This window comes from Loxodonta africana, chromosome 3 (genome assembly GCF_030014295.1).
Source record: "Loxodonta africana isolate mLoxAfr1 chromosome 3, mLoxAfr1.hap2, whole genome shotgun sequence".
Taxonomy (NCBI): domain Eukaryota; kingdom Metazoa; phylum Chordata; class Mammalia; order Proboscidea; family Elephantidae; genus Loxodonta; species Loxodonta africana.
This window is the reverse complement of record NC_087344.1, coordinates 73,134,852-73,159,363: the sequence shown is the minus strand read 5'-3', so window position 1 is coordinate 73,159,363 and position 24,512 is coordinate 73,134,852. Positions and strand designations below refer to the sequence as shown.

Here is a 24,512-nt window from a genome sequence, read left to right as displayed (position 1 = left end):
AGGCTACCTCAAGAAAAGTGGGGATTTTTTTTCTAAACGCTTTTTCTTAAGTATAGCATAAAAAGGAAAAATGCACAAATCATAAATAAAGCACTCAATGAGTTTTTACAAAGTGACCACACCCCTGTAACTACCACCCAAATCAAGGTACAGAAGATTGCAAGCAGTCCGGAAGCCTTCCTTGTGCCCCTCCCAGTCATTACCTGACAGAGGTAGCCATTGTTCTCAATACAATCGTCATACACTAGTTTTTGCCAGTTATAGGACTTTACATAAATAAAATCATCCAGTGTGCACTTCTGTGAGTCTTACTTCTTTCACTGTATAGTTTATCTGTGAGAGTCATCTGTCACGTTGAACGTAACAGTAACCTACTGAGCTTCATTCTTGTATAGTGTTCCATTACGTGAACATACCACAGTTTTTTTTATTGGACTTTAGGTGGTTTCCAGAACAAACTAGTTTCTTGTTAAACAATTAGTACACACATTGTTTAATGACATTGGTTAACAACCTCACGACATGTAAACACTCTCCATTCTCAGCCTTGGGTTCCTTCCCTATTACCAGCTTTTCTGTCCCCTCCTGCCTTCTAGTTCTCGCCCCTGGGCTGGTGTGCCCCTTTAGTCTCGTTATGTTTTATGGGCTTGTCTAATCTTTGGCTAAAGGGTGAGCCTCAGGAGTGACTTCATTACTGAGCTAAAAGGGTATCCAGGGGCCATTGTCTTGGGGTTTCTCCAGTCTCTGTCAGGCCAGTAAGTCTGGTCCTTTTTTTGTGGGTTAAAATTTCGTTCTACATTTTTCTCCATCTCTGTCTGGGACTCCCTATTGTGATCCCTGTCAGAGCAGTCAGTGGTGGTAGCCGGGCACCGTCTAGTTGTACTGGGCTCAGTCTGGTGGAGGCCATGGTAGTTGTGGTCCATTAGTCCTCTGGACTAGTCTTTCCCTTGCATCTTTAGTTTTCTTCTCTCTCTCTTGCTCCCGAAGGGGAGTCCAGTGGAGTATCTTAGATGGCCACTCACAGGCTTTTAAGCCCCCAGATGCTACTCACCAAAGTAGAATGTAGAACATTTTCTTTATAAACTATGTTATGCCAGTTGAGACCATGGTTCCCCACAGCCCTCAGCCAAATATAACACAATTTTTAAAAACCTGTTTCACTATTGTTGGATATTTGAGTTCTTTCCTTTTGGAGCTTTTACAAATACTATTGCCATGAATGTTCTGTCGATGTCTTTGGGGCACATACGTACATATTTCTGCTGGATCTGGGTGGCACAAGCAATTTACGATCAACTACTAACTTAAAGGTTGGTGATTCAAACCCACCCAGCAGCTCTGCAGAAGAAAGACTTGGCGAACTGCTTCCATAAAGATTAAAATTTTTTACATTCAAAAAAACCCTATGGAACAGGTCTACTCTGTGACATGGGGTCACCATGAGTCAGGGGCTGACTCAACAGCAGTTAGCAATAACAATAACAACGTATGCTTGGGAGTGGAATTGAGATCGTAGGGTGTTCAGCCCAACAGTCTTCCAAGGTTGTACCAATTTGCACTCCTACCAGCAATGTAGGAGAGTTGCAGTTGCCCTGTGTCTTCACCAACACTGGTAAAGTCCCCTTTGTAAACTTTGGCCATTCTGGTGGCTTATGTACGTGTGTCTCGGCATGATTTTATTTGGTATTTCCATGATGACTAGAGATGGTGAGAACCTTTTCATATGCTAATAGGTCATTTGAATAGTCTCTTCCCTGAAGTGCGTTTTGAGCCTTTCAACCACTTTTTTAAAATTGAGTTGCTTGTCATGTTCTTGTTGATTTGTAGGAGTCTCTTACATATTCTGGATAAGAGTCCTTTGGTGACTGTGCCTTTTTACTCTCTTAGTAGTTAGTGTCTTTAAAGGAGCAAGTTCTTAATTTAAAGTCCAACTTATTGATTTTTTTTTTTCCTTTATGGTTAATGGCTTTTGTGTTCTGTTTAAGAAGCCTTTGCCTACCCTAAGGTCATGAAGATATTCTCCTGTGTTTTCTTCTAGAAGGTCTGTTGTCTTATCTTTCACAGTTAGGCCTCTGATCTATCTCAAATTGATTTTGTGTGTATGGCATGAGGTCAGGGGTCAGGGTTGAGGTTTATTTTTCTACACAATGTTGGTGGAAGTGAAAACTGGTTCAACCTCTCAGAAAAACTGTTTGGCAGTATCTACTAAAGCTATACATGTGCCTATGAGAATGCCACTAGCCGCTTTATTGATAATCGCTAAACCTTAGAGATAAATTAAAGGCCCATCCACAGAAGAATGGACAGATTGGCATATACTTATACTATGGAATTCTAATCAGTAATAAAAAGGACAAACTTCTCCTGCTACACACAACATGGATGAATCTCACAGGCATAGTGACTGGGGGAAGGGGTACTGTGCATGGCTCTTGACTGGAAAGGGGCTAGAGAGCCTTCTTAAATGTTAGAAATGTCCTATATCTTGATCCAGGTAGTAGTTGCATGAGAACAGCTATGTGTAAAAATTCTTAAAAGTTACATACTTAAGATTAGTCTACTTTAATGTACTGTGTTAGGTTGTTATTGTTAGCTGCCATCGAGTTGACCTTGTGTGTAACAGAACTAAAACTTGCCTGGTCCTACCTCATCTTCACAATCGTGAGCATGTTGGAGTCCATCATTGTGCCTGTTGTGCCAATCCATCTCACCGAGGGTCTCCCATGCCCTCGTTCACCCTCTGCTTTCACTGAACATCATGCCCTCCTCTAGTGATTGATCCCTCCTGATAACATGCCCAAAGCAAGCAAGTTGGACAGCATTGTATTGTGATCCATAAGGTTTTCATTGGCAAATTTTTGGAAATAGATTGCCAGGCCTTTCTTCCTAGTCTTTCTTTGTCTGGAAGCTCTGCTGAAAACTGGCCACCATTGGTGACCCTGCTGGTATTTGAAATACCAGTAGCATAACTTCCAGCATCACAGCAACATGCAAGCTACCATAGTATGAAAAAACTGACAGATGGAGGGTGGGTCTTGTTATAAAAAAAAATTAAATAAAAAAAAAAACTTAAGCAGCTTCTTTCTGCCGTTATTCTTCGCCAATGTATGCCCGAGACAGGCCCTGCTGTGCTTGGAAGCACCACGGTCTGACCCAGGAGGCATTTCTGCTGTTGGGGCATAGTCCCCACTGGGCACTGATGACTCTTACCATCCCTTGGGGAATGTCATGTTCCCATGATCTCGTGTGTGTGTGTGTGTGTGTGTGTGTGTTCTAAGCTGGATTCCTTGGGGAATCTTTAGGACTTGGGCCTAATTCTAGTTAATCCAATAATGGTTCAATTTCCCTAGGCAGAGGTTCCCGTCACTGCTCCCTCCCTACTAACTGGCTCCTCCAGCCACCCCTGGCCATGGGGGGTGAGGGAGTGCAGAGGCTGGAGGCTGGCATCACCTGCCCTACCAGCTCTGGCTGAATTAGTCCTTCCGTCCACATGAGGTCCAGGAGGCCTTTCCCCATTAACAGGAACTTCACTTATTGTCTTTATTTTTAAATGTTTTGTGGAAAATTAAAATGTGAGTGACTGCCAGGCGGCGCCTGAGCCAGCAGCCCAGAAAGCGTCTGCGTTTTCTTCCAAGCTTGACCGGAGTGGGTCTGGAATCGACCCAGCACTCCCCAGGCTCCTCTGCCTTCACTTATTCTCTGGGCTGCTCAATTCCTTTTAAGACACAAATTGATTGGGATAATTTTTGCTATAACTACAATTGCCATGGCAAGTGAAGGGGGGAGACTGCATGGAGGCTGCGGACTCCTGCAAGGACTGTGAACCATTGAGTTACTGTAAAATGACCAGAAAATGGATTCAAAATTGAAGCCACAAATAATGGAATTACTGTAGTGTGTGCTCAAGACTGCCAGAACAAGGGCTGGGCTGCTGCCCCGGAAACATCTGGAGATAAAGCTGCTGCTACTGCTGCTGCCGCTATAACCCCTGCCCTGGTCTCTTTGGGGCAGCAGTGTTCTTCCAGACTAGAAGATCCTCAGAGAGTGGAAGGAACATGGAGGGGACAGGAAAAGGGATATGGAAAGAGGCCAAGGAGAAGAAGTAGCTGAAGGGCAGGATTGATGGCTCCTGTCACAGGATGCTGTTGTTGTTGTTAGGTGCCGCCAGGTCAGTTCTGACTTATGGCGACCCTGTGCACACCAGAACGAAACACTGCCCAGTCCTGAGGCTCCTCACAATTATCGTTTTGCTTGAGCCCATTGTTTCAGCCACTGTGTCAATCCATCTCCTTGAGGGTCTTCCTCTTTTCGGCTGACCGTGTACTTTACCAAGCATGATGTCTTTATCCAGGGACTGATCCCTCCTGATAACATGTCCGGCCATCTTTGTATGTGCATGGATATGATTCTATCACTGACAACGTTGTACTTCAGGATAGACCTTGAAATGTTCTTTTTGACAATGAACGAAATCCCATTCCTCTTCAAATTGTCATTGCCAGCATAGTAGACCATATGATTGTCAATTCAAAATGGTCCAATTCAATGGTGAGGTCTAATCACTGTGTCTCTGACAGGATGAAACCCATCATCATCATATCACCACTGTCACCACCATCAACACCAACACACCATCACCACAATGACTGTCAGCTCCTAGTAACATCAACACCACCAGCACCATCTCTACTATCATCATCACCATTACTGTCATGACATCGACATCTTCATCATCACCAGTCTCATTAGCACCAACACCACCACCACTATCCCACCATTACGGTCATCACTGTAATCATTGGTGTCACCTCCAGGGCTAGCAATATCCACACCACCATCACCATCCCTACTTCCATCGTTATCATCACCCTCATTGTCATGACATCAACATCTGCATCATCACTGGTCTCATCAATGCCAAAATCACCGGCACCGTACCACCATTACTGTCACACCATTAACATTATCATCAGTTCTGTCCTCATGCATGCCATCACCGTTGTCATTAACAGTATCACCAGATGGTCTTCACCATCACAACTATCATTACAGTTACCTTTATCATTATCCTCACAATCATTGTCAAAATCATTGTCACTTCCTTTAAGGGCACTTTTACAAATCCTGTAACAGCAACAACAAAAAAAACCCAAACCCATTGCTGTCAAGTCAATTCTGACTCATAGCAATGCTATGGGGCAGGGTGTAACTGCCCATAGGGTTTCCAAGGAGCAGCTGGTGGATTTGAACTGCTGACCTTTTGGTTAGCAGCCAAGCTCTTAACCACAGCACCACCAGGGCTCTGAATCCTCTGCATCATCATGATATGTGTTTAGTCCACTCTTCCCTGACCTAAGTGAAATAGGATACGCAGACCATGGACATGGGCAGGGGGATGAGACCTAAGAGGTTGGGCTGGGTGAGGATAGGACTGGAAGGGCAGCATTTGCCTCTCTACTTCAAGACAAAGATCAAAGGAGGAAATCCAAGAAGCAGATTCTTGGAGGTGATGATGGGAGGGCATGAGACACACTTGTAATTCAACCAAGTCATCATTCTGAAGGTCCTGGGGAAAAAGGGAGGAGAGGCAGGTGGTGGGACAGATAGAAGATTCATAACAGAGGTGGGTTGTATTGCCCAAGAGAAGCCTACAGAAGATTTTATAGGGTGCCCATATCTTCAGGCTTGGACAAGAAAGAGTGACCAGGCCTGGGTGGCTGTTGCTTACACACTGTCACCACCACCTCCATGTTGGTATCCTGCCACCATGGGTACAGAGTGACTCATACATCGTCTCTTCCCTCGGAGAGCACCTACTCTTCATGTGGACAAAGTGGTAGGGGCAGACACTCCACACACCCATTCAGCAGAAGAAGAGTGTGAATGGGCAGTGAGGACCTTGGCTTTTACCCTGGGTGGATGGAGCCCTTGAAGGATTTTGAGCGAAGGAATGGCATAATCTTCCCTACCTTCTAAAGGCTCACTCTGGCTGCTGAGTACAGAGTAGACAGACAGTCAGGAGGATAACTGAGGAAGTAGGAAAACCAGTGCAGGTGCTTCTTCAGTCATCCAGGTAAAAGATGATGGGGGATGAACCACGGTGGTAGTGGGGGTGGTAGTGAGAAGGGGTCGTATTCTGATGCATTGATAAGGTAAAGCAATGGAGTTGCTTATGGGTTGGGATGTGGAATATGAGAGGAGTTGAGAAAACAACCACGGTTTCTGGCATGAGGCACTGGGGCAATGGAGTTGCTGCTTTCGGAGATGGAGAAGGCTGGGAGAAGAAGAGGAGTTATGTTCTGGACACGTTACGTCTGAGGAGTGTTTTAGACATCCCAGAGGTGGTGCTGGGTGACAGGTAAGATGTACAAGGTGGGTTTTAAGGAGCAGGTTAGCGCTGAAGATTTAAGAGTCATTGGCAAGTAGATGTTTGATTCCTCTTTGTTTCTCCAGTTCCCACCCAAAAGGAGGCGTGGTATGGAGCTGGGGATGCCCATTGTGACGATGATAACATCAAAAATACTAGTCCTTTCTGTGTCACGTGCTCTCTTAGACCAGGCACTGTACTGAGGGGCTCGCATGCTTTATCTCCTTTGACCTTCTACAGTCCTGTAAGGCTGGGACTGTTATTGTTAGTTGCCCTCAAGTTGACGCTGACTCATGGTGACCTTGTATATAATGCAGTGAAACGTTGCCTGGTGCTGCACTATCTTCACGATCACAGGCATGTTTGAGTCTTTTGTTGCAGTGATTGTGTAGTGCCTTCATCTTCCAGCACTTGATGGGGCAGTGTTCTGTTGGGATCCGTAAGGTTTTCATTGGCTGATTTTTGAAAGTAGGAAGAAGAGCATGAGAGAGACTATTAGAATCCCCATTTTTCAGATGAGGAAACTGAGACTCAGGGATTGCAGCCTCAGCAGTTTCCAGTTACTGATTTTCCCACCTAATTGGAAATGTATCTACAGGGTCAGCAAAATCCCTGCCCCCACCCCACATACCCAGTCCTTCAGCTCCTTGATCAGGCCCAGCACTGACCCCTGTGCCGCCCTTCTTTCTGTTTCAGCCTGTGACCAGCTGGCGCTGGGTGTCGTGGCAATCTTCGGGCCATCGCAGGGCTCCTGCACCAACGCCGTCCAGTCCATCTGCAACGCCCTGGAGGTGCCCCACATCCAGCTGCGCTGGAAGCACCACCCGCTGGACAACAAGGACACCTTCTATGTGAACCTCTACCCCGACTACGCCTCCCTCAGCCACGCCATCCTTGACCTGGTCCAGTATCTGAAGTGGCGGTCGGCCACTGTGGTGTATGATGACAGTACAGGTGGGTGGCCATGCCTGGTTGGGCTGGGAGGAGGAGATGAGGAGGCAGAGCCCCAGGATCATGTTCTTGTCTGCTTTCCCCGTATAGCTGTGATCTGGGGATTATTCACACCACCTCTCAGCCCTGTGCTCAGACTCACACCCCTTGCACACCAGCCCACACAACTCACTCAACCCCCATCCCAGCTCCCACCTACCTCCCTCCTTCCTCCATACGCCTTCACCCTCAGCAGCTTGCATCCTCAAATCTGCACTTAGCACCCACCTTAGCATCGGCATGGCTGCCTGCCCTCACCTCCATCACCATGCTCACACTCCGCCTGCCCTCTTACACATACATATTCCCATCTGCAACAGATCTGCCCATTCACACCTGCACACCCACAAGCATAGCTTACAGGACAGCCTAGTTTTAGTGTGTACACACTGGAGCCAAGCCACCTGGGATAAATCCCACCTATACTGCTTGTTGGCTGCATAGCTGCTTTGTGCCTCAGTTTCCTCATCTGTAGAAAAAGGGATAATAATTGTGCCTGGGTCATAGTGTGACTGGGGATTCAATGACATAATGAGGCAAGCACCTGGGGGACAGTGAGTGCTCACTAAAGGTTACCTCTTCTTACTATCATCCTCACACCTACACTACAACAGGTCCACATACCCGTCTCTGCCAACACTCACACACGAAGACCCCTGTACACACACATCTGTTTTCACATACAGCCAGGGTGAATTATCTGATAAGCAAGGTAAGTATGTGCTTAAGGCCTCAACGAAACAGGGGCACCAGGTGTCCAAAGAAAAGACCCATAGATGCCAAGCAGACAGGACACAAGGAAAAGCGAGCACCGCAGTGGAAGGGAACTGGCAGGGCACTAAAGGAAACGGACACCAGCTCCAGTGCCTGAGGATGTGCCAGCCGGAAATAAAGTTCACGAACAGCCATGAGGGTGCCCATGCGTAAGGTTGTTTAAGCTATAAGGCCCCTACCACTTCAACACCTTTGTTGACAACTGTCTCCAAATTGCCCTCCTCTGTAATTGAAACTCTATCTCGGCAAGTCTCTTGAGAGTATACTATTTATGTAACTCACATATTCCATTTGAATGCGAGAGTAAGCAGAGGAAGGGGCACCACAGATTATCAGTAAGGGCCCTCACATGCCTTAATCTGGCCTTCCATACAGCCATTAGCCCCTACCCTGTCCACTTGAGACCACTGATACCTGCCAAGGCTGGGCTTGCAGAAGTGAGCATGGACTTCTTGTCTCATACTCCCAGGGCAGAGGGAAGCAATGGACCCTGGGGCCTGCGGCTCTGAGCTGCCGGCCGAGGGCTGGACTCCCCAGTTAGAGTCACCTGCCCACACAGTCTGCTCAGCTGGATTAACACCATCATTCTCCCACCATGAATGTTCTGGGTCTGACCTGCTTGGCCCAACCCTGCCCAACCTTCCAAGTGCATGCAATCTAGGCCCCTTCCTCTAGAAAATTCTTGTTGACAAGGGGTTACCACCTGTATCTCAATCCCAAGGGTTTTTTCTGGGGGCCCAAAGCACACACTGAACACATGTGGCCAAAGGAACCCAGAAAACAGTCTGAGCCTTTCCTTTGGGCCTCATCCATGCTGGGAGCTGAATAAGTGTCTTCATAAAACGCAGTCCCTGGTCTTAGCAGGCTTTGTATCCATGAGGAAGATAGACAGGACCTTGCATGGCTATATGGAAGTATATAGAATACAGACCCAAAGGGAGCTACTGGGCTATATAGTAGGTGGCAGGTAGGGCCTGGGGAAGCAGGAGGAGTGGAGGGGAGTAGATGAGAGCCATGGAGGGCACTGACCACTTTGCAGATCCTGCTTCATCCTTAGCTCCAGGGACAGGCACAGCCCTGAGCGGTACTCCAGTGACAGAAGAAGAATATTTCTGGATTAGTTCATAAAATAAAGACTACTGTTTACCCACCTTGAGCCAAGTGGTGCAGGTGTCATCTCATTTCATTTATGTAAACCTCATAACAACTCTACGGAGTGATAAATTAGCAATGAAGAAACTGAGGCTCCTAGTGGTGACGTGCCATGTTCACGGTTACCCAGCCAGCAAGCATCAGAGTCGCCACTCATACCCAGGCCTGTTTGAGTCCAGAGCCTCAGCTCAGGCCCAGCGTGAGCTGTTTTCTCTCCACTTTCTTTCCAAAGACCCAAGCCTCAAGACGTTTCTTAGCCTGGCCTCTTAAGAGAGAGTAACCTTGGCAAGTCACTTAACCCATCTGGCCTCGCTCTTCCCACTCGTCAAGTCAAGAGCTACAGCATCCAGTTCAAAAGAGCCCTCCAGCGCTCTGCTGCCTGTGATTCAGTGTCAGCTCTTGATTAACTCCTAATGGGGAGTGGGAATAGCAGGCAGAGAATCCCTCAGAAAAGACAATCAGAAAGGTGTTCCACTTAACTCGGGATTCCATGAGCATCTGTCGAGTTCCGGCTGTATCTAAAGCACCAGACAGAAGACCCTTGAAAGCAAGGATTCCCCCACCCCCGCTTAGCACCCCCAGCATGAGGCCTGTGGAATTGAGGGGTGCTCCTGCCCAGCTGCAAGTCACCTCTAGTGTTTCCACAGCACTGTGGAGAGATCTGCCTCAGCCTTTCACTATGAATGACTGTCTATGTGCCATCTTTTCTTCTAGGCCATGACCTTTCAGGGCTTCCAGGATTTAGCACAGGGCCTGGTACTAAAATCTAGATGTTTTAAAATACCTGTTGAATTGAATTGAATCAAATTGGAAATCAAGTTGAATTAAACTATAAGTATTGTAGGGAAAGCGTGTGTTTAGCCACTGATAAGGGTGAAGAAATGAAGGTATTGTTACCCTGTCCACTTCGGAGAAGTTAATCATATCTGAGGAGAGTGGGGGCCCACCCTGAGGTCACTGGTAATTCCAGGCCATCAAAGTAAGAACCAAGTGACATGTAGGTACAGTTAGAGGTGAAGGCACTTGGGAGAGAACTCTATGGCCCTGGTGGGTCTGGGCTGGCTTACTGGAGGGGAAGATATGGGCTGGGCCTTAAGGACAGGCAGGGAAAGGAGTCATGAGGGCATTACAGGTGGTGGGAACAGCATGATCAAAAGTGTGGAGGTTGGACTGTGCATGGCAGGTTTATCAAGAGGGCAGCCTTATTGGGAGGGAGGAATCTGATTGGAGAGTGAGAAGAAAAAGTAAAAAACTAGGGTACAGTTAAGCTGTGCAGGGCCTCTGATGTGCAGCTTCAGTGTTTAGGCTTTGTCTTATAAGTAGCCAGGAGTCACTGAGTGTTGTTGAGCACAGGAGTGGAGTAATGAAAGCAGAGCTTCAAGAAGGTGGCACTGGCAGCAGTGTACAGGTAGGACTGGAGGCAGAGCCTGGAGTGAGAAGACTGTGGAGGAGGTGGCTGTCTTGGTCCAGGCAGGAGCAAACCACACCTGAGCATGAGAGATTGCTTAGAAGAGAAATTAGGGCCTGAATGGAAGGAAGAAATTGGTGTGAACAGGGTGATGCTGAAGATATGTAACTGGGGTATCATGGTACACAGAGCAGTTAGGACAGACACTGGCATGAACCACTTGTTTAGCAGTACTGGGGCCTCCATGCTGGATTGGGGTGGGGGGCACAGGAAAAGATGCTATGGCACGGTGATGGGCATTATACAGCAGGGAGGGAGAGATTGGTCAGAGCTGGTGCTGAGATCTGGAGCCTGTAGAGTGGGTGATATAGGGGAGTCAGTGGGGAGCTGGTGTGGTCATAAAGATGCTTGGTACTAGGGATTCCGGGTTGGATTCAGTAGAACAAAATGTAATCTTGATGATAAATGGTGAGTAGCAAGGGGCATGCTCCCAGAATCAGGATATTTCCAGGGGGTGGGACAACTTGTAGGTCGTCGAACTCAAGGAGTGGGGAAGCACTATATAGCTTTGACTCTTTGCTTTGGGGGTTGTGTCCATCAGGATGCGTTGGCTACAAGTTACAAACAACCCAACTCAAATCAACTCAAGCAACAGCCATTTAGTTATCCCACTGACAAGAAGCGTGGAAGTGGGCCTCTCCAAAGTTGGTTTAGCAGCTCAGCAAAGTCAGGGTGCTGGACCAGAATCACTGTAGTTCTCTTTGCTTTCCCCTCATGGTCACAATGGAGTTGCTGCAGCTCCAGTCATCACATTCTCCCATGACAACATCCAAAGGAAGGAGGAAACCAAAGGGATTTTTCTTGATGTGACTCATACCACCTACCGGGAAGGAGAGTCTGTCTCAGAACCTGCTGGAGCAGACCTCTGTGTATAGATTTTATATATATATATAAAATATATATATTTGTTTATATATGTATTTATATATGTGTGTATATATATAGAGAGAGAAAGAGATGTTTATGTTTATGTCTACTACCCTAGGGCCTGTCAAATGGGAAGGAGATTGCCGTTGATTGGCTCCAACCAACCATGAGTCGTTTCTTGGGACTGGCACATTGCCACCCAAACAAAATCATGGGCCTTTTGACATGCTAGTAAGGGGGGAGGGGTACATCAGTTATAATGATTCTGTGTAACAAACCACACCAAAAGCTCAGTGCCTTAAAACAGCAAGCATTTGCTTAGCTCCTAAGTCTTCAGGCCTAGGAACTTAGACTGAGCTTGTCTAGGCTGTTTCTCGGGTCCCCGCTGGCTCACTCACATGCCTGGGAATTGGCCGCTGTTGGTTGACTTAGGCTGGCCTTGGCTGGGCTGACAGGTGTAACTCGGCTCTCCTCCACATATCTCTCACCCTCTAGCAGGCTAGCCTGGGCACGCTCTTACGGCGATGGCGGAGGTGCAAAAGAACAAATCCAACGCACAATTGTGTTTCAAGTGTCTACTTGTGTCATGCCTGCTAACATCCTATTAGCTGAAATAAGTCACATGGTTGAGCCTAGTGTCCGGGGTAGAGCAGACCACTTCCCCGTGACTGGAAGGCACTGCAAAGTTACAGGCAAAGGGTATGGATATATAGCTGTTAGTTGCCATGGAGTTGGCTCCGATTCCTGGTGACCTTATGTATAATAGCACAAAACATTGCCTGGTCCTGTACCATCTTCGAGATCATTTGTATGCTCAAGTCCATTGTTGTGGCTATTGTGCAGTGCCTTCCAACCTAGGGGGCTCATCTTCCCGCACTATACTGGACATACTCTGTTGCGATCCATAAGGTATTCATTGGCTAATTTTTGGAAGTAGATCCCCAGGCCTTTCTTCCTAATTTCTCTTAGCCAGGAAGCTCTCCTGAAACCTGTCCACCATGTGTGACCCTGCTGATACTTGGAATACAGGTGGCATAGCTTCCGGCATCATAGCAACACACAAGTCAGTACAGTACAACAAACTGACAGATGGGCGGTGTGGTGTGGAGATAGGGAAAGGTCAAGACTTGGGGTCATCGTTGCAGTCTACCCTGGGGGGTGTGGCTGTTGAGGAGGCAACCAACAGTATTTGCCCCCTGGGATTTGCCAGATCTCTGCTTTCCTAATTGAATATGTGCAAAAAGACACACTCAGGCTGAGAGTAAAAGGAAAAAAAAAAAGGAAGGGCCCTAGAAAAACCTCAGAGTGGAATAAAGAGCCCCAGCCCAGGAGCCAAAAGACTGGGTCTCTACATTTAAGCCCACTGCTAGCATGTTGCAAAACCTTGGGAGGATCACTTAATCTCTCTGGGCCTCCATTTCTTTATCTGCAACATTGGAATGAAAATCCTGTTCTACATGCCTTCTAGGACTGGGGAGATGGTTAAATAGGGTAACGAAGGCAGAAGTGCTTTGTAAGTGAAAAGTGTGATTCCGACAACCGTGATTCACTGCAGATATTTTGAGAGAGATTGATTAGGGAAGCAGCCAGGAAGAAGAGCTAATCTCAGGCAAACATCCTCTGGCAGGGTGTGCCGAGAGGAGTCTCTTGTCTCCTTTGGGGAACACTGATGGGAAGAAGGTCTGACATTTTGTGGCTGGAGAATGTGGGTCACTACGTGTTACACAGGGCGATGTGCCTGGTTGGCAAAAAGGCCCTGGTGGCCTCTGCTGCAGCGTCCAGCCTGTCCCTGTCCTCATGTCCTGGGTCCCCAAAGCCCACGTGTCTACTGATGCTGTGCCTGAGTCTGAAAACTGAGCACGCGTGAGCAGAGTGTACACTCAGGGTCTTGCAGGATAAAGGTGTGAATGCGCAGCACCACTCAACCAAACCAAGCATTTCTGGAATTAGTTGGGGTGGGGGGTGTGTTTGGAGATAGCTGTGGCCCCTTCCTTCTCTGCTAAGGTTAGCTGATATCCTCTTTCTCCTCATCACCAAGTCTGGCGTTAGGAGGCACTGCAGACCCCCTTTGATCCAGACTGCTCCAGAGCCATGCCCCAATCCATGCCCCTGGGTCTGAGACCTTCCCGTGGGCTGGGAGTTCCTGATGCTCACAGACATGGCAAAGCTCGTTTGGGAGATCTTTGGGAGGCTTAGGTCACAAGGATACCTGTCTGTCTACCTCCAGCAGAGTGACATGATGGGCACCAGTCAGATTGCTTTCCTGATGTCCAGCACTCAGGAATGAGAACGAGGCACTGAACAGCCTCGGGCATATATACCAGAGATTGCTCTGGAACCTGAGACTTTGCTGGAAGGCTTCTGAAGTGGACCGCCTAAGTAGCGGTACTCTGTCCAGATACAGAATACTGTAAGAGTTGATTGCAAAATTTAATACAGTGCAAACTAGCTTAAGCAAAAAAAAAAAGGGGGGGGGGAGGGGGGAAGTATTTATTTTTTTGGCTGCCTTTACTGGAAAGTTTGTCATTTTAGCTTCAAGTGCTGTTTGATCCAGGGGCTCAAATGGGTATCATCAGGACTTAACTATTTGTCCTTTCTGACTCTGCCCTGTTGAAATCCTTCTCGTGCTCTATATGGTGATCCCCAGACTTGCATCCTCCCTATTGAGACTGAATGGAAAAGGGGGTGTCTCTTACCGGTTGCTCTAGCACGATTTCTGGGAGCCATTCTGATAGAACCAACTTGTGTCACGTACCTATGTTTGAGCCAGTACGTCTGCCTAGAAGCATGTGGGAGCTGATTGGCCAGGCTGGGGCCACGTACTTTGCTTCCGGAGCTGATCCCACCTGAGTCACGCAGCCTGAGAGTGGGGAGGAATTGTTTCCCAAAGGAAATGTGGAGTGCTGTTGGTGGGGGAACAGAGTGTGGCTGAACGGACAATGCAGATCGTGTCACCTGCAGCCAGGATGCAGACACTGAGTCCTTAGAATGGGCAGGGGGAGCAGAGCAGGTCGGGGAGATGACCTACTGGGCCCTGTGCTGGCTCAGCACCCCCCTACCATAAGATGGGGGTGTAGAGAGCAGCAGGCAGGCTTGCTCCCAGGCTATGTGGAGAGGAGTCGGCAAGAATGGATCTTGGAATGAGGACGGAAATGAACTCAATTAGACCTAAGCAAGCCATTTGTCTCCAGGAAGTGACATTCAGTTTTCCCTGGAAGTCCCTAGACTGAGTGGTTTTGCAAAATGCCAGAGTGGAGGATGGCTTTTTCAGAGTGGGGAGAAATAGACAGGAAGTCTGTTCAATTTGGAAATTGTTGTTGAGTACCACCTAAGTGCTAGGCCCTGAGCTAAGGGCTGTGGGGGCCCAGCCTTGATGTCAGGGTGCTCTTGGCAGGGTGGGGGCCATGAGAGGAGGCCAGTGCAGAAGGAAGAGGCACCAGGCTTGCGGGGAGGCACTAGGCCTCGTCTGGACAGCAGTAGGGGAAGCCTTCATGGAGGCGGTGGTTGTATTAAGCTTGGAGGAATGGGTAAGCTTTGCCAAGGCAGCCTGCCCCTAGGGCTGTGGGGCGTAAGTACCACCTGGCCTTACCTAGTCCAGGGTTGGTAGATTTGAGCCTGGATCCAGCCACATGGTGCCCTTTCCCTGGTGGCAGGTTTGCTGGGGATGTGAAGCGAGGTTATGCCTCATGTCTCACGGTGTTGCGGGGAAGGGAAGCAGGGGACGTGGCCTCTGGCTCAGCTCCATGACTCCCAGCCCCCATTCTGGGTTGGGGGGAGGAGTTTCGTATGGTCAGTGGAAATGTACTCTCTGCCTAGATCTCCTTCTGAACCTACGTATGTGTTTACGTGAATCTGTGTGTGTACTCCTTTATCTACACATGAGTCTATATGCTCTGTCTATATTGACATGCATGTGCATGGAAACACGTGTTCGTATGTGCTCACGTATCTGCTCACACATCTGTGTGCACGTGCAGACATGGACGTGCACGTGCACATCCTTTGCCAGAAGGTACTCAGGCCTGTGTCTGTACACCTGTGGCTGTGTCCATGCAAGTACACGTGTCTCCATGTCCGTACATATGGGCGCACGTATCCATGTCCATGTGTCTGCAGACCTGTGGCCACATGCACGTGTGTACATGCGAGTCTGTGTATCCAGGCGTGCACACACGTGTATTTTGTGCTCCCTGGCTCTCAGGGCTCATCCGGCTGCAGGAGCTCATCATGGCCCCGTCGAGGTATAACATCCGCCTGAAGATCCGCCAGCTCCCCATCGACTCTGACGACTCGCGGCCCCTGCTCAAGGAGATGAAGCGAGGCCGAGAATTCCGCATCATCTTCGACTGCAGCCACACCATGGCAGCGCAAATCCTCAAGCAGGTGCGGGAGCGCTGGCCAGCGGGAGGGAGGCTTGGGATCTTTCTGCCACCTCTCCCCTCTCCCCTTTCCCAAATACAGGTGTGGCATCTGCCAGACCTGGCTCTGCCTCTTCCTGGCTATATGACTTTGAGAGGTCACTCTTCCTCCCTGAGCCTCAGTTTCAGCAGCAGTGAAATGGACACAGTGGTCTTTACACTCCAGGTTGGTGCGAGGGTGGAATGAGGCTGGCACAGTGAGGGCGCTGCATGAATACTAGTTTCCATTCCACCTTTGAGCAGGTGGGAGGCAGGGGCAGCCGAGAGGGACCTAAAGCCCTGCAGGAGCAGACACTTGGGGAATCAGAGAGGACTCAGGTCTGGGAACAGTCCCCAGAGTGCCTCAATGCCTCTTGCAGTGACTAATTCCCCATAGCCCACGGCACTTGGTGTTACTAGGAGGTTTATTGAGGTTCCTCACACCATCTGCTCAGCTCTGCCTTGACTACGGGGGAGGAGAATGGCTCTTAGTCCTAAATGGTCTCCGTTCCCAGACACAGCCAGCGCAGCATGCTGGGGATGAGAGCTAAGCTCTGCCATCCGCCTAAGGAATAAACACCGAAATTGCCCACAGCCTCCTTGGAGGGTGTCGTAGCTGAAACCAGAAGCAGTTTGATTTGAGGCAGTGCTTTGTGTAAAAGGCAATTATATTGTCCCAGAAAGTATCCCTGGTGATGGGAGAAGGCAGTCTGGGAGACTTTGACACGGGAACCCAGCGAGGTCGAGGTGCAGGGGAGAGGTACTGAGCAGGGATCGAGGGCATTGGCAAAGCCTCAAGGGGCTCGTCTCACCCTCCAGTTGGGCCCAACATGGGGCACCTGAGCCAAATGGCCACCTCAGTCCTCTCCCAAAGGAAGCCCCCTACCAAGCTTCTTTGTTGTTAGCTGCCCTGAATCAGCTCTCAGCTCATGGCGACCCCGTGCACAATGGAACAAGACGATGGCTGGTCCTGCCATCCCCATGATCATTTTGCAGACCTGACCATTGTGATCCACAGGGCTTTCATTGGCTGATTTTCCGAAGCAGATCGTCAGGCTTTTCTTCCTGCACCTTAGTCTGGAAGTGCTGCTGTAACCTGTTCGGCATCCTAGCAACATGCAAGCCTCCACTGACAGATGGGTGGTGGCTGTTTTATGAGGTACATTAGGCAAGAATCAAAGAAATCCTCTTCTCCAGCATGGAAGAGTGGAATTCTACCACTGAACCACTACTGCCTCAACATAATGGTTAAAAAGCTCATTTGGGAGTTTGAATCCTGCTCTGCCCTTGCATGCTGTGTGACCTAGAGCAAGTGGCCCTCCCCTGTGCAGAAGGGGCAAATCGTCCCTACTAGATAGAGTTATGGTGAGGAATCAGTGAGATGAGGCAGGTAAAGAGGGACCCTGGGGTCGGGGCATCTGTGAAGTCACTGTTGAGGAAACACACATTCCCCAGAAGCCCCTTAACCCTCACTCTCAGGGCTAGCTTTGCCCAGTGCTTTCTTTCTCTTCCCCAGCAAGCGTATGTGTAGTGAAATAATAGTGACAGTCATGAATTTGGCTTATTGAGGAGTTACTCCATGCTAGGTGCTGTGCTAAGCACCTCACATGTGGTACCTCATTTATTGCCACCCTGGGAGGTAGAGACTATTAGCACGCCCAATTCACAGATGAGGAAACTGAGGCTCAAGGGGAAAGTAACACACCCACGGTCATCCAGCTACGCAGCCAGTGAAGTCAGAATTTACCCCCAGGTCTGTCTGATTCGAAAACTTCTGGGATTAAAAAAGAACCTGTTGTCCACTGACACGGAGTTAAATGAGTGACATGAAGCATGCCTGCTTACTGCACGCCTTCTCCCAGCCTTCAGCGCGCTGCCCCGTATCTTGAACCTCCAAGTGGAGGCGGGGGAAGGGAGAATGCGCAGCGTTTTCAAAGTGTGCTTGACCCAGTGACACTTCCCCCAGAGCACTCTGTGGGCCTAGTATTCTGAGGAACTCTGTAGAAAACGCATTATAAGTCATTGTTATTATAGATTATAGGCTTCTAATAAAATATATGTAATGCAGACTTCATGATGGTATATAATAGTGATTCCACAGCAGCCATGTGGTCAGCGAGGGTCTGGGAAGCAGGGATGTGGCTGCCCTTCTGGAGGAGTCTCAGACTGAGGGCAGACACCCCCCGTGGGCCTGGTTGGGCTGATTGAGGGTGACAGTGCTCCCCACACTGCTCTCTGGAGCCAGGATGGTAAGCCCAGCTAAGTGGAGTCCAGGGCACTTAAGAAGGCAGTCTCGGGGCTGAGTCTATGTCAGCATCTCTCAAAGAGTGGCTGGCCCAGAGCTGCTTTGTAAAAAGACAGACATCTGACACTAGCAACTCAAAAGGTGAGATAGGAAGCTTAGGGAACAGTGAGTTTATATTAATAGGGGAAGAACAATTTGAAAAAGGAGGGTGAGAATAGTTGCACAACTTGAAGAGTATAATCAGTGTCACTGAATTGCACATGTAGAAATTGTTGAGTCGGTCTATGCTTTGCTGTGCATATTTTCAACCACCAAAAAAAACTTTTTTTTTAAAGAGTGAAGGACAAAGGCAGTGTAATGAATAGAGCGGTGAGAATTCACATATTAAATAAAGAAACCCAGTTTTGGGGGAAAAAAAATCAGACATCTGGGCCCAACCTGGTCTCTCTGAATTGAAATCTTTGCAAGGTGTGACCCAGTAATCTGCATTTTAATATGTCCCAGGTGATTTGGCAGCACATTTCAGTGTGAAATCCACTGTCTGCCAGCCAACCATTGTCACTGTTCAGAGGTGGCCCCAAAGAGCACCCCACTCCAAGCGGCCAGCCCCTTTCCTCAGCTCACTGCCAGCCCTGTCCTGTCCCCAGTAACCTGGGGCAGGGGGCCCTCAGGTGCTCCCTGCAAGTTGCTAACACTCTGCTTTCTCCCAGGCCATGGCCATGGGCATGATGACGGAGTACTACCACTTCATCTTCACCACTCTGGTAATGTACCTCTGGGCCCTGGCATGGGAGGGGCCTGGGGCGGGGGAACACAGGCTGGAGCTTTCTCTGAACAAGAAGGTCGGTGTGGCCTGGCCTGGAGCAGCTTGGTGGGGGCAGCTGCAGTAAGAGGAGATTCAGGCTGGACCCACTTCCCAAGGCTGTAGATGTGCCACAGGTGAAAACACAGAAAAGTCTTAGTGACCTGCCCGTTTCTGAGAAGGTACCTCGTGTTGTGATTTCGAGCCTGGACTCTGGAGCCAGTGTGAACGCAGGTTCCTCTGATTACTGGCCATGTGACCTTGGACAAGTAATTTAACCTCCCTGCTGCAATTTCTAAGGAGCCCTGGTGGCACGGTGGTTAAGCACTCAGCTGCCAACTGAAAGGTCGGCGGTTTGAACCCAGTAGGTGCTCTGCAGGAGAAAGATGTGGCAGTCTGCTTCCATAAAAATTTACAGCCTTGGAAACCCTGTGGGGCAGTTCTCCTCTGTCCTATAAGGGTCACTAATGAGTCAGAACAGACTCGACAGCAATGCGTTCGGTTTTTTATTTTGGCTGCAATTTCTTCCTTTGTAAAATGGGGATGATAATGGCTCCTACCTCCTGGGCTTGCAGTGAGGACCAAATGAGTTAACCAAGTGCCGAGAACAGTCCCTGGTACATACTAAGAGCTATGGAAGCATCCGGCATCATTATTGTAACCTCGGCTTCTAGCCCTGCTTCCCCACTCCTGTCTCAGGCCTCGTGCAACCACAGGAATTGCCGCTTTGGATTGCTGCAACATCCACACTGAAGTCAGCCCACTCGCTGTCAGCCGGGCCAGCCCACCTGCAGGCTCCAGATGGGCCCTGTCCAAACTCCAAGAACATTTAGGGCCATTTAAACCCATTAGGATAATTAGTTGTGGCCTGAGATCCGCAGAATAAAGAGATCCCTATGCCAAAGGGGAGCCAACACCCAGCCACCCTGCCTTGGAGCCAGATGACCTTGGACTGCACTGGGGCTCTGGGTGGACTGTTCCATTCATCCCGGGTCTGAGGCGAGCATGGCATCGCTAAGCACCCTCTAGCTGTCAGCAGGCTTTCTGTCTGTGCTCATTTGTTCATCCTGCGCACTGTTGCTACTACTCACTGGGTCCTGGAACCTGTGCTAAATGTCTCAAGATGACCAGGACTGAGGTCCTGCCCTCCAGGAGCTCCCATCCTATCTGGCCTTCATCTCTAGCTCTAGCTCTAACACAGCAGGCTTGTGCCATCACAGGCCTGGGCGGATGGCTGCTGGGCACAGCAGAAGGAGACGCTGGTTGCGGTGGGGCTAGTGGAAGGCAGGAAACTGGAGGCAGGCTTTACAGAAAAGCAGATGGTTGAACTGGGCCTTGAAGGATCAGTAGGAGTTCACCAAGGAGAGAAGTTGGAAGCGTATTCCACATAAAGGAACAGCATAAACAAAGGCCAAGAGGCAGATTAGCTCTTCAGTTGTGTTCTGGAGCTGGCTCGCTCCCGCTTGGGGAAGCTGATTGTGTTCATCTCCTCCCAACTCCAGGTTCAGTGATATCACGTTTGTAAGTTGAAATGGTGGCAGAATTTACACCACCAAAGTCGCCAAATGCTACAAACTAGAGCCTCTCCACCCCGCCCCCGAGAGCCAGTTGTTAAACATTTACCGGCTCACCACTCCTTGATCTCCTCTCTATACCCCCCACCCACTGCACCCTGTGCCTGTGGCCACCCTAGATTCTCCTGATCCAGTGCTCAGACTTGGGGACCTGCTAGAAGCCATGTTGGTAGAAAGGGATACTGGAAGCAGGTGACTGAGACCAGGCGCCTCCTTCCCCGAATTGGTTCTGGCTTTCTGCCCACCCCAACTGACCTCTTCTTGCCATGCTACATCCTGGAGAGTCACTGGAGGCTGTCCTGTGGGGCTACCAGATCCCCAACATTCTGCCTCTATTCAGAGCTGGGAGTAGTGGAGGGTCACAATCCAGGGCCCAAGGACCTCTCCTCCAATATAGCAGCCTCCCCATCCCCTGATGGACTCCTAGGGTGCTGAGACAAATGCCAGCCTTGAGGAGCCCTAGCCTGTCCTGTGTCAGCAGTTCAGCACATTCTTCCCAGATATCTATCCCTGTGGCTCACCCCCCTGAGTCCTCACCGCTCTGGGTTGCTGTGACAAAGCCCTGGAGTCCATGCTAAGAGGAGACAAGGGGGAGGGACGGGGGGCACCGCAGGAGCACAGCTGTGGGTGAGCCTGGGGCAGACCATGCCCATCCGCCCCTACACGCTGCCTTCCAGCACTGTGGGGAGAGAGCGGACAGGTGAGGCTGAGGGTCCCTACACCACCACCTCTTATCTTTGCACTTGGGCAATTTGCTTAACCTCCCTGGGCCTCAGATTCCGCTTCTGTAAAATGGGAACAGGTTTGTTGTAATGCTTCTGGGCCTCAGAGCCCTCATGTGTCCTCTCTTGGTTATAAGGAGCAGAATTCACTCAGGTAACCTCAAGTCATTAGGGGAGGTTAGGATGAACCACCAGGCCATAAGGGCAGATGTTGTTGTTGTTAGGTGCCATCGAGTCGATTCCGACTCATAACGACGCTATGCACAACAGAACGAAACACTGCCCGGTCCTGCGCCACCCTTACAATCATTGTTATAAGGGCAGATACGGAGGGTGATTCTGGATCCAAAGCAACCCTTGACATCGTGGGGGTTTTGATTCTAACGCTCTGTGTTAATGAGATGCAGCCATGCCTGCCCCAGTCCCTTCTCTCTACCCATTGCCCACTGTCCCCACTGAAAGTCCCTGCTCTTTGTCATTCCTGTTCCCTGGAGACTTCAGCACATCACAGCTTCCCTGGCCTGGCCACAGCCCAACCAACCTTCCATTTTGCCTCTGCCATATCTTACCACTTTTCTCTGAGTATCACCCACTTTCCCCAGGTCAGATTGCTGACTGGCCAAGTCCCAGCCACTGTTTCCCAACAAGGGTAATATAGGCATTTGAAGCAGGAAATCCCTTATTCCAGAATGTCCTGCCCACTGTGGGATGTTTAATATCCCTGGTCCCCACTCACTAATTTACATTCTTGGTGACAAATAAAGAAATTCCACTCTATATTTCCAAATGCCTCCAAGGTGGAGGTCGGTGGGGGTCATCAGCTAGTTTGCAGAAAGCACCCCTGACACAGGTGACCACTCCCTGGCCAATCAGCTGAGGTCTAGCAGTAGGTGGAGGGGTAGAATGGGGCTTACAGAATACAAGACATGGCCCCTGAGCAGGAGGGTATTGGGAGGTCCTTTTAGAATTGGATGTAGTCAGGGCAGAAATAAAATGCAAAACCCTGAGACCCCCACTCTGAGTACTGTCCCCTTGCCTGCTCTGTTGAGGCAGGGGTGCTGTGATTCAACCCTCTTTAGGCCTTGCTCCCAGTCCCAGCTCTAAATATGCAATGAAAAGCTTCTGCAGCTGGCTCATACCCTCCTTCCAAGGCCAAAGAGGGTGTCTCCTCAGGGGGCTGGGGAAAGAGCCGGGCCTGAAGCTTTGGCCCCTCCCTTCTGCAACCTGGCCTGGGCAGCCTTCCAGGGCAACAGACTCCGAGGAGGCACCACCCCGCTGACCACAGTGCCCTCCACACTAATGCCCACTGGCTCAAGGTCGGAGGTCAGAAAGGGGAGCATGAGCAGGATCCTAGCACCCCAGGGCCCTCCTCTAGCCCCAGGCAACATCCTTTTCTTACTTCCTTAACTCAGTCATTCCTTCATTTATCTGGCAGCCATATACAAATACTCTTTAAGGTCCCAGGCACCAAGCTAGGCTCTTGGGTGGGAGGGTATATACAGAGATGGATTCAACATAAAGCTCACCAGCTGGCAGTAGGCTTCCTTCTTTGATAAGAAGTTCAAGGCCTGTGCCCAATTCAGCTCTGTATCTCCAGTGCCAAAGTTGTGCCTGGCACACGGTAGGTGTTCAGTTAATGCCTGAATGAATGGACACATGAATAAATGGACAGATGAATGAATGACCAGCATACAAGGCAGAAAGCAAACAGTACAATTATCAACGTCACTGTCACAGCAGCAGTGAAGACCAGTTAGCCTGAGTTAGCTCTCAGATTCCTCCACTTCCTTGGGGTCTTCGTTTCCTAGTGCTGCCGTAACAGAAATACCACAAGTGAGTCTCTTTAACAAACAGAAACTTATTTTCTAACAGTTTAGGAGGCTAGAAGTCCGAATTCAGAGTGCCGACTCTAGGGGAAGGCACTCTCTGTCCACTCTAGGGTAGAACTCTTGTCTCAGCTTCTCTAGTGTTCTTCTCAGCATTCCTGGGCCATCTCCACGTGGCATCCATTTCCCCCATTTGTCTTTGGTTGTCTGTGCCAAATCTGCTCTTTTTATATCTCAAAAGCGACTGGTTTAAGATACACCCCACACTGAGATGGCCTCATTAACATAATAGAAAACGCTATTTCCAAATGGGATTACATCCACAGGTATAAGGGTTAGGATTTACAACACGTATTTTGGGGGGAACACAATTCGATCCGTAACACTTGGGCAAGTTACTTAACATCTCTGTGTCTCATTTCCCATCTACAAAATGGTAGTAATAACAGTACTACCTCATGGGGTTGTTATTATGAGGATTCAATGCTCGATGTTGGCCAAGTGTTTAGAACAGTGCTTGGCACTCAGTAAGTCCTATCTAAGTATTAAATAAACTAACTAAATGACTCCTGTTTGTTTTCTGTGTGCTTGGCATACCCCATCTCTTTTGAAATTTAGAACAACTCTCCCAGGGCAGTATGACTCACCGAGTTTTACACAGAGGTGGAAACTGAGGCTCTGAGGAGTCACTCAGCAAGAAAGAGGCAGATCAAGGATTTTAACCAGCTGGGAACTGTCCAGCTCCAAAGCCTGCTGCTTCGGCCTCACATGTGGAGAACCTGCATGAAGTGTTCTCTGGCCTAATCTGGCTGGCTTAGCTTCTGCAAGGCTGTGATGGTCCAGGCACAGTGATTGACACTAATGGGGGGAACAGAGCCTCTACAAATCCCAGCAGAACCCGCACTTCACAGGTTCCCAAGCCCTCTCTCTGCATTTGCTGGTTTTCCTCTTCACCCCTTCAAGGCCAGGAAAGCAGAGTTTGCCTGCACATTAACAGATGAAAAAACTTGGGCTCAGAGAGGTTGAGTGACTTGCTCAAAATCACACAGCAAATGACTGGAAGAATCCTGAGCTCCTGACTCCTGGTCTTGCCCGTGGCTGTTCTAGCCCACTGTCCTTCCTCCCCAAGCCTCTCTGAGGACCAGGAAGAGTGAACCCTTCCAGAGAGGTACAGACCCTACAATACCCACAGTTCCCCAGTGATGTATGTATGTGTGTGATGAGGTCTACCAGGGTATCCCCCAAAAGCCCCCTACACCCAGGGCATCAGCTGTGCCTTCCTGGGTCCTCTCCCCAAGCCTGTGTCTGACTTCCAGCTCCAGGATCCT

General features: G+C 49.3%; 1 protein-coding gene across 2 annotated transcripts in view; it reads left to right on the top strand.

The window, feature by feature from the left end:
* The window catches only part of GRIK3 (glutamate ionotropic receptor kainate type subunit 3), a 245,760-nt gene that overhangs the window by 156,652 nt on the left and 64,596 nt on the right, over nt 1-24,512 (top strand). For both annotated transcript variants that reach the window (XM_064281738.1, XM_064281739.1), the window contains exons 3-5: nt 7,064-7,321; nt 15,820-16,001; nt 18,971-19,024. In XM_064281738.1, the coding sequence (XP_064137808.1) occupies nt 7,064-7,321; nt 15,820-16,001; nt 18,971-19,024 (494 nt within the window). The remainder of the gene's footprint in view (nt 1-7,063; nt 7,322-15,819; nt 16,002-18,970; nt 19,025-24,512) is intronic.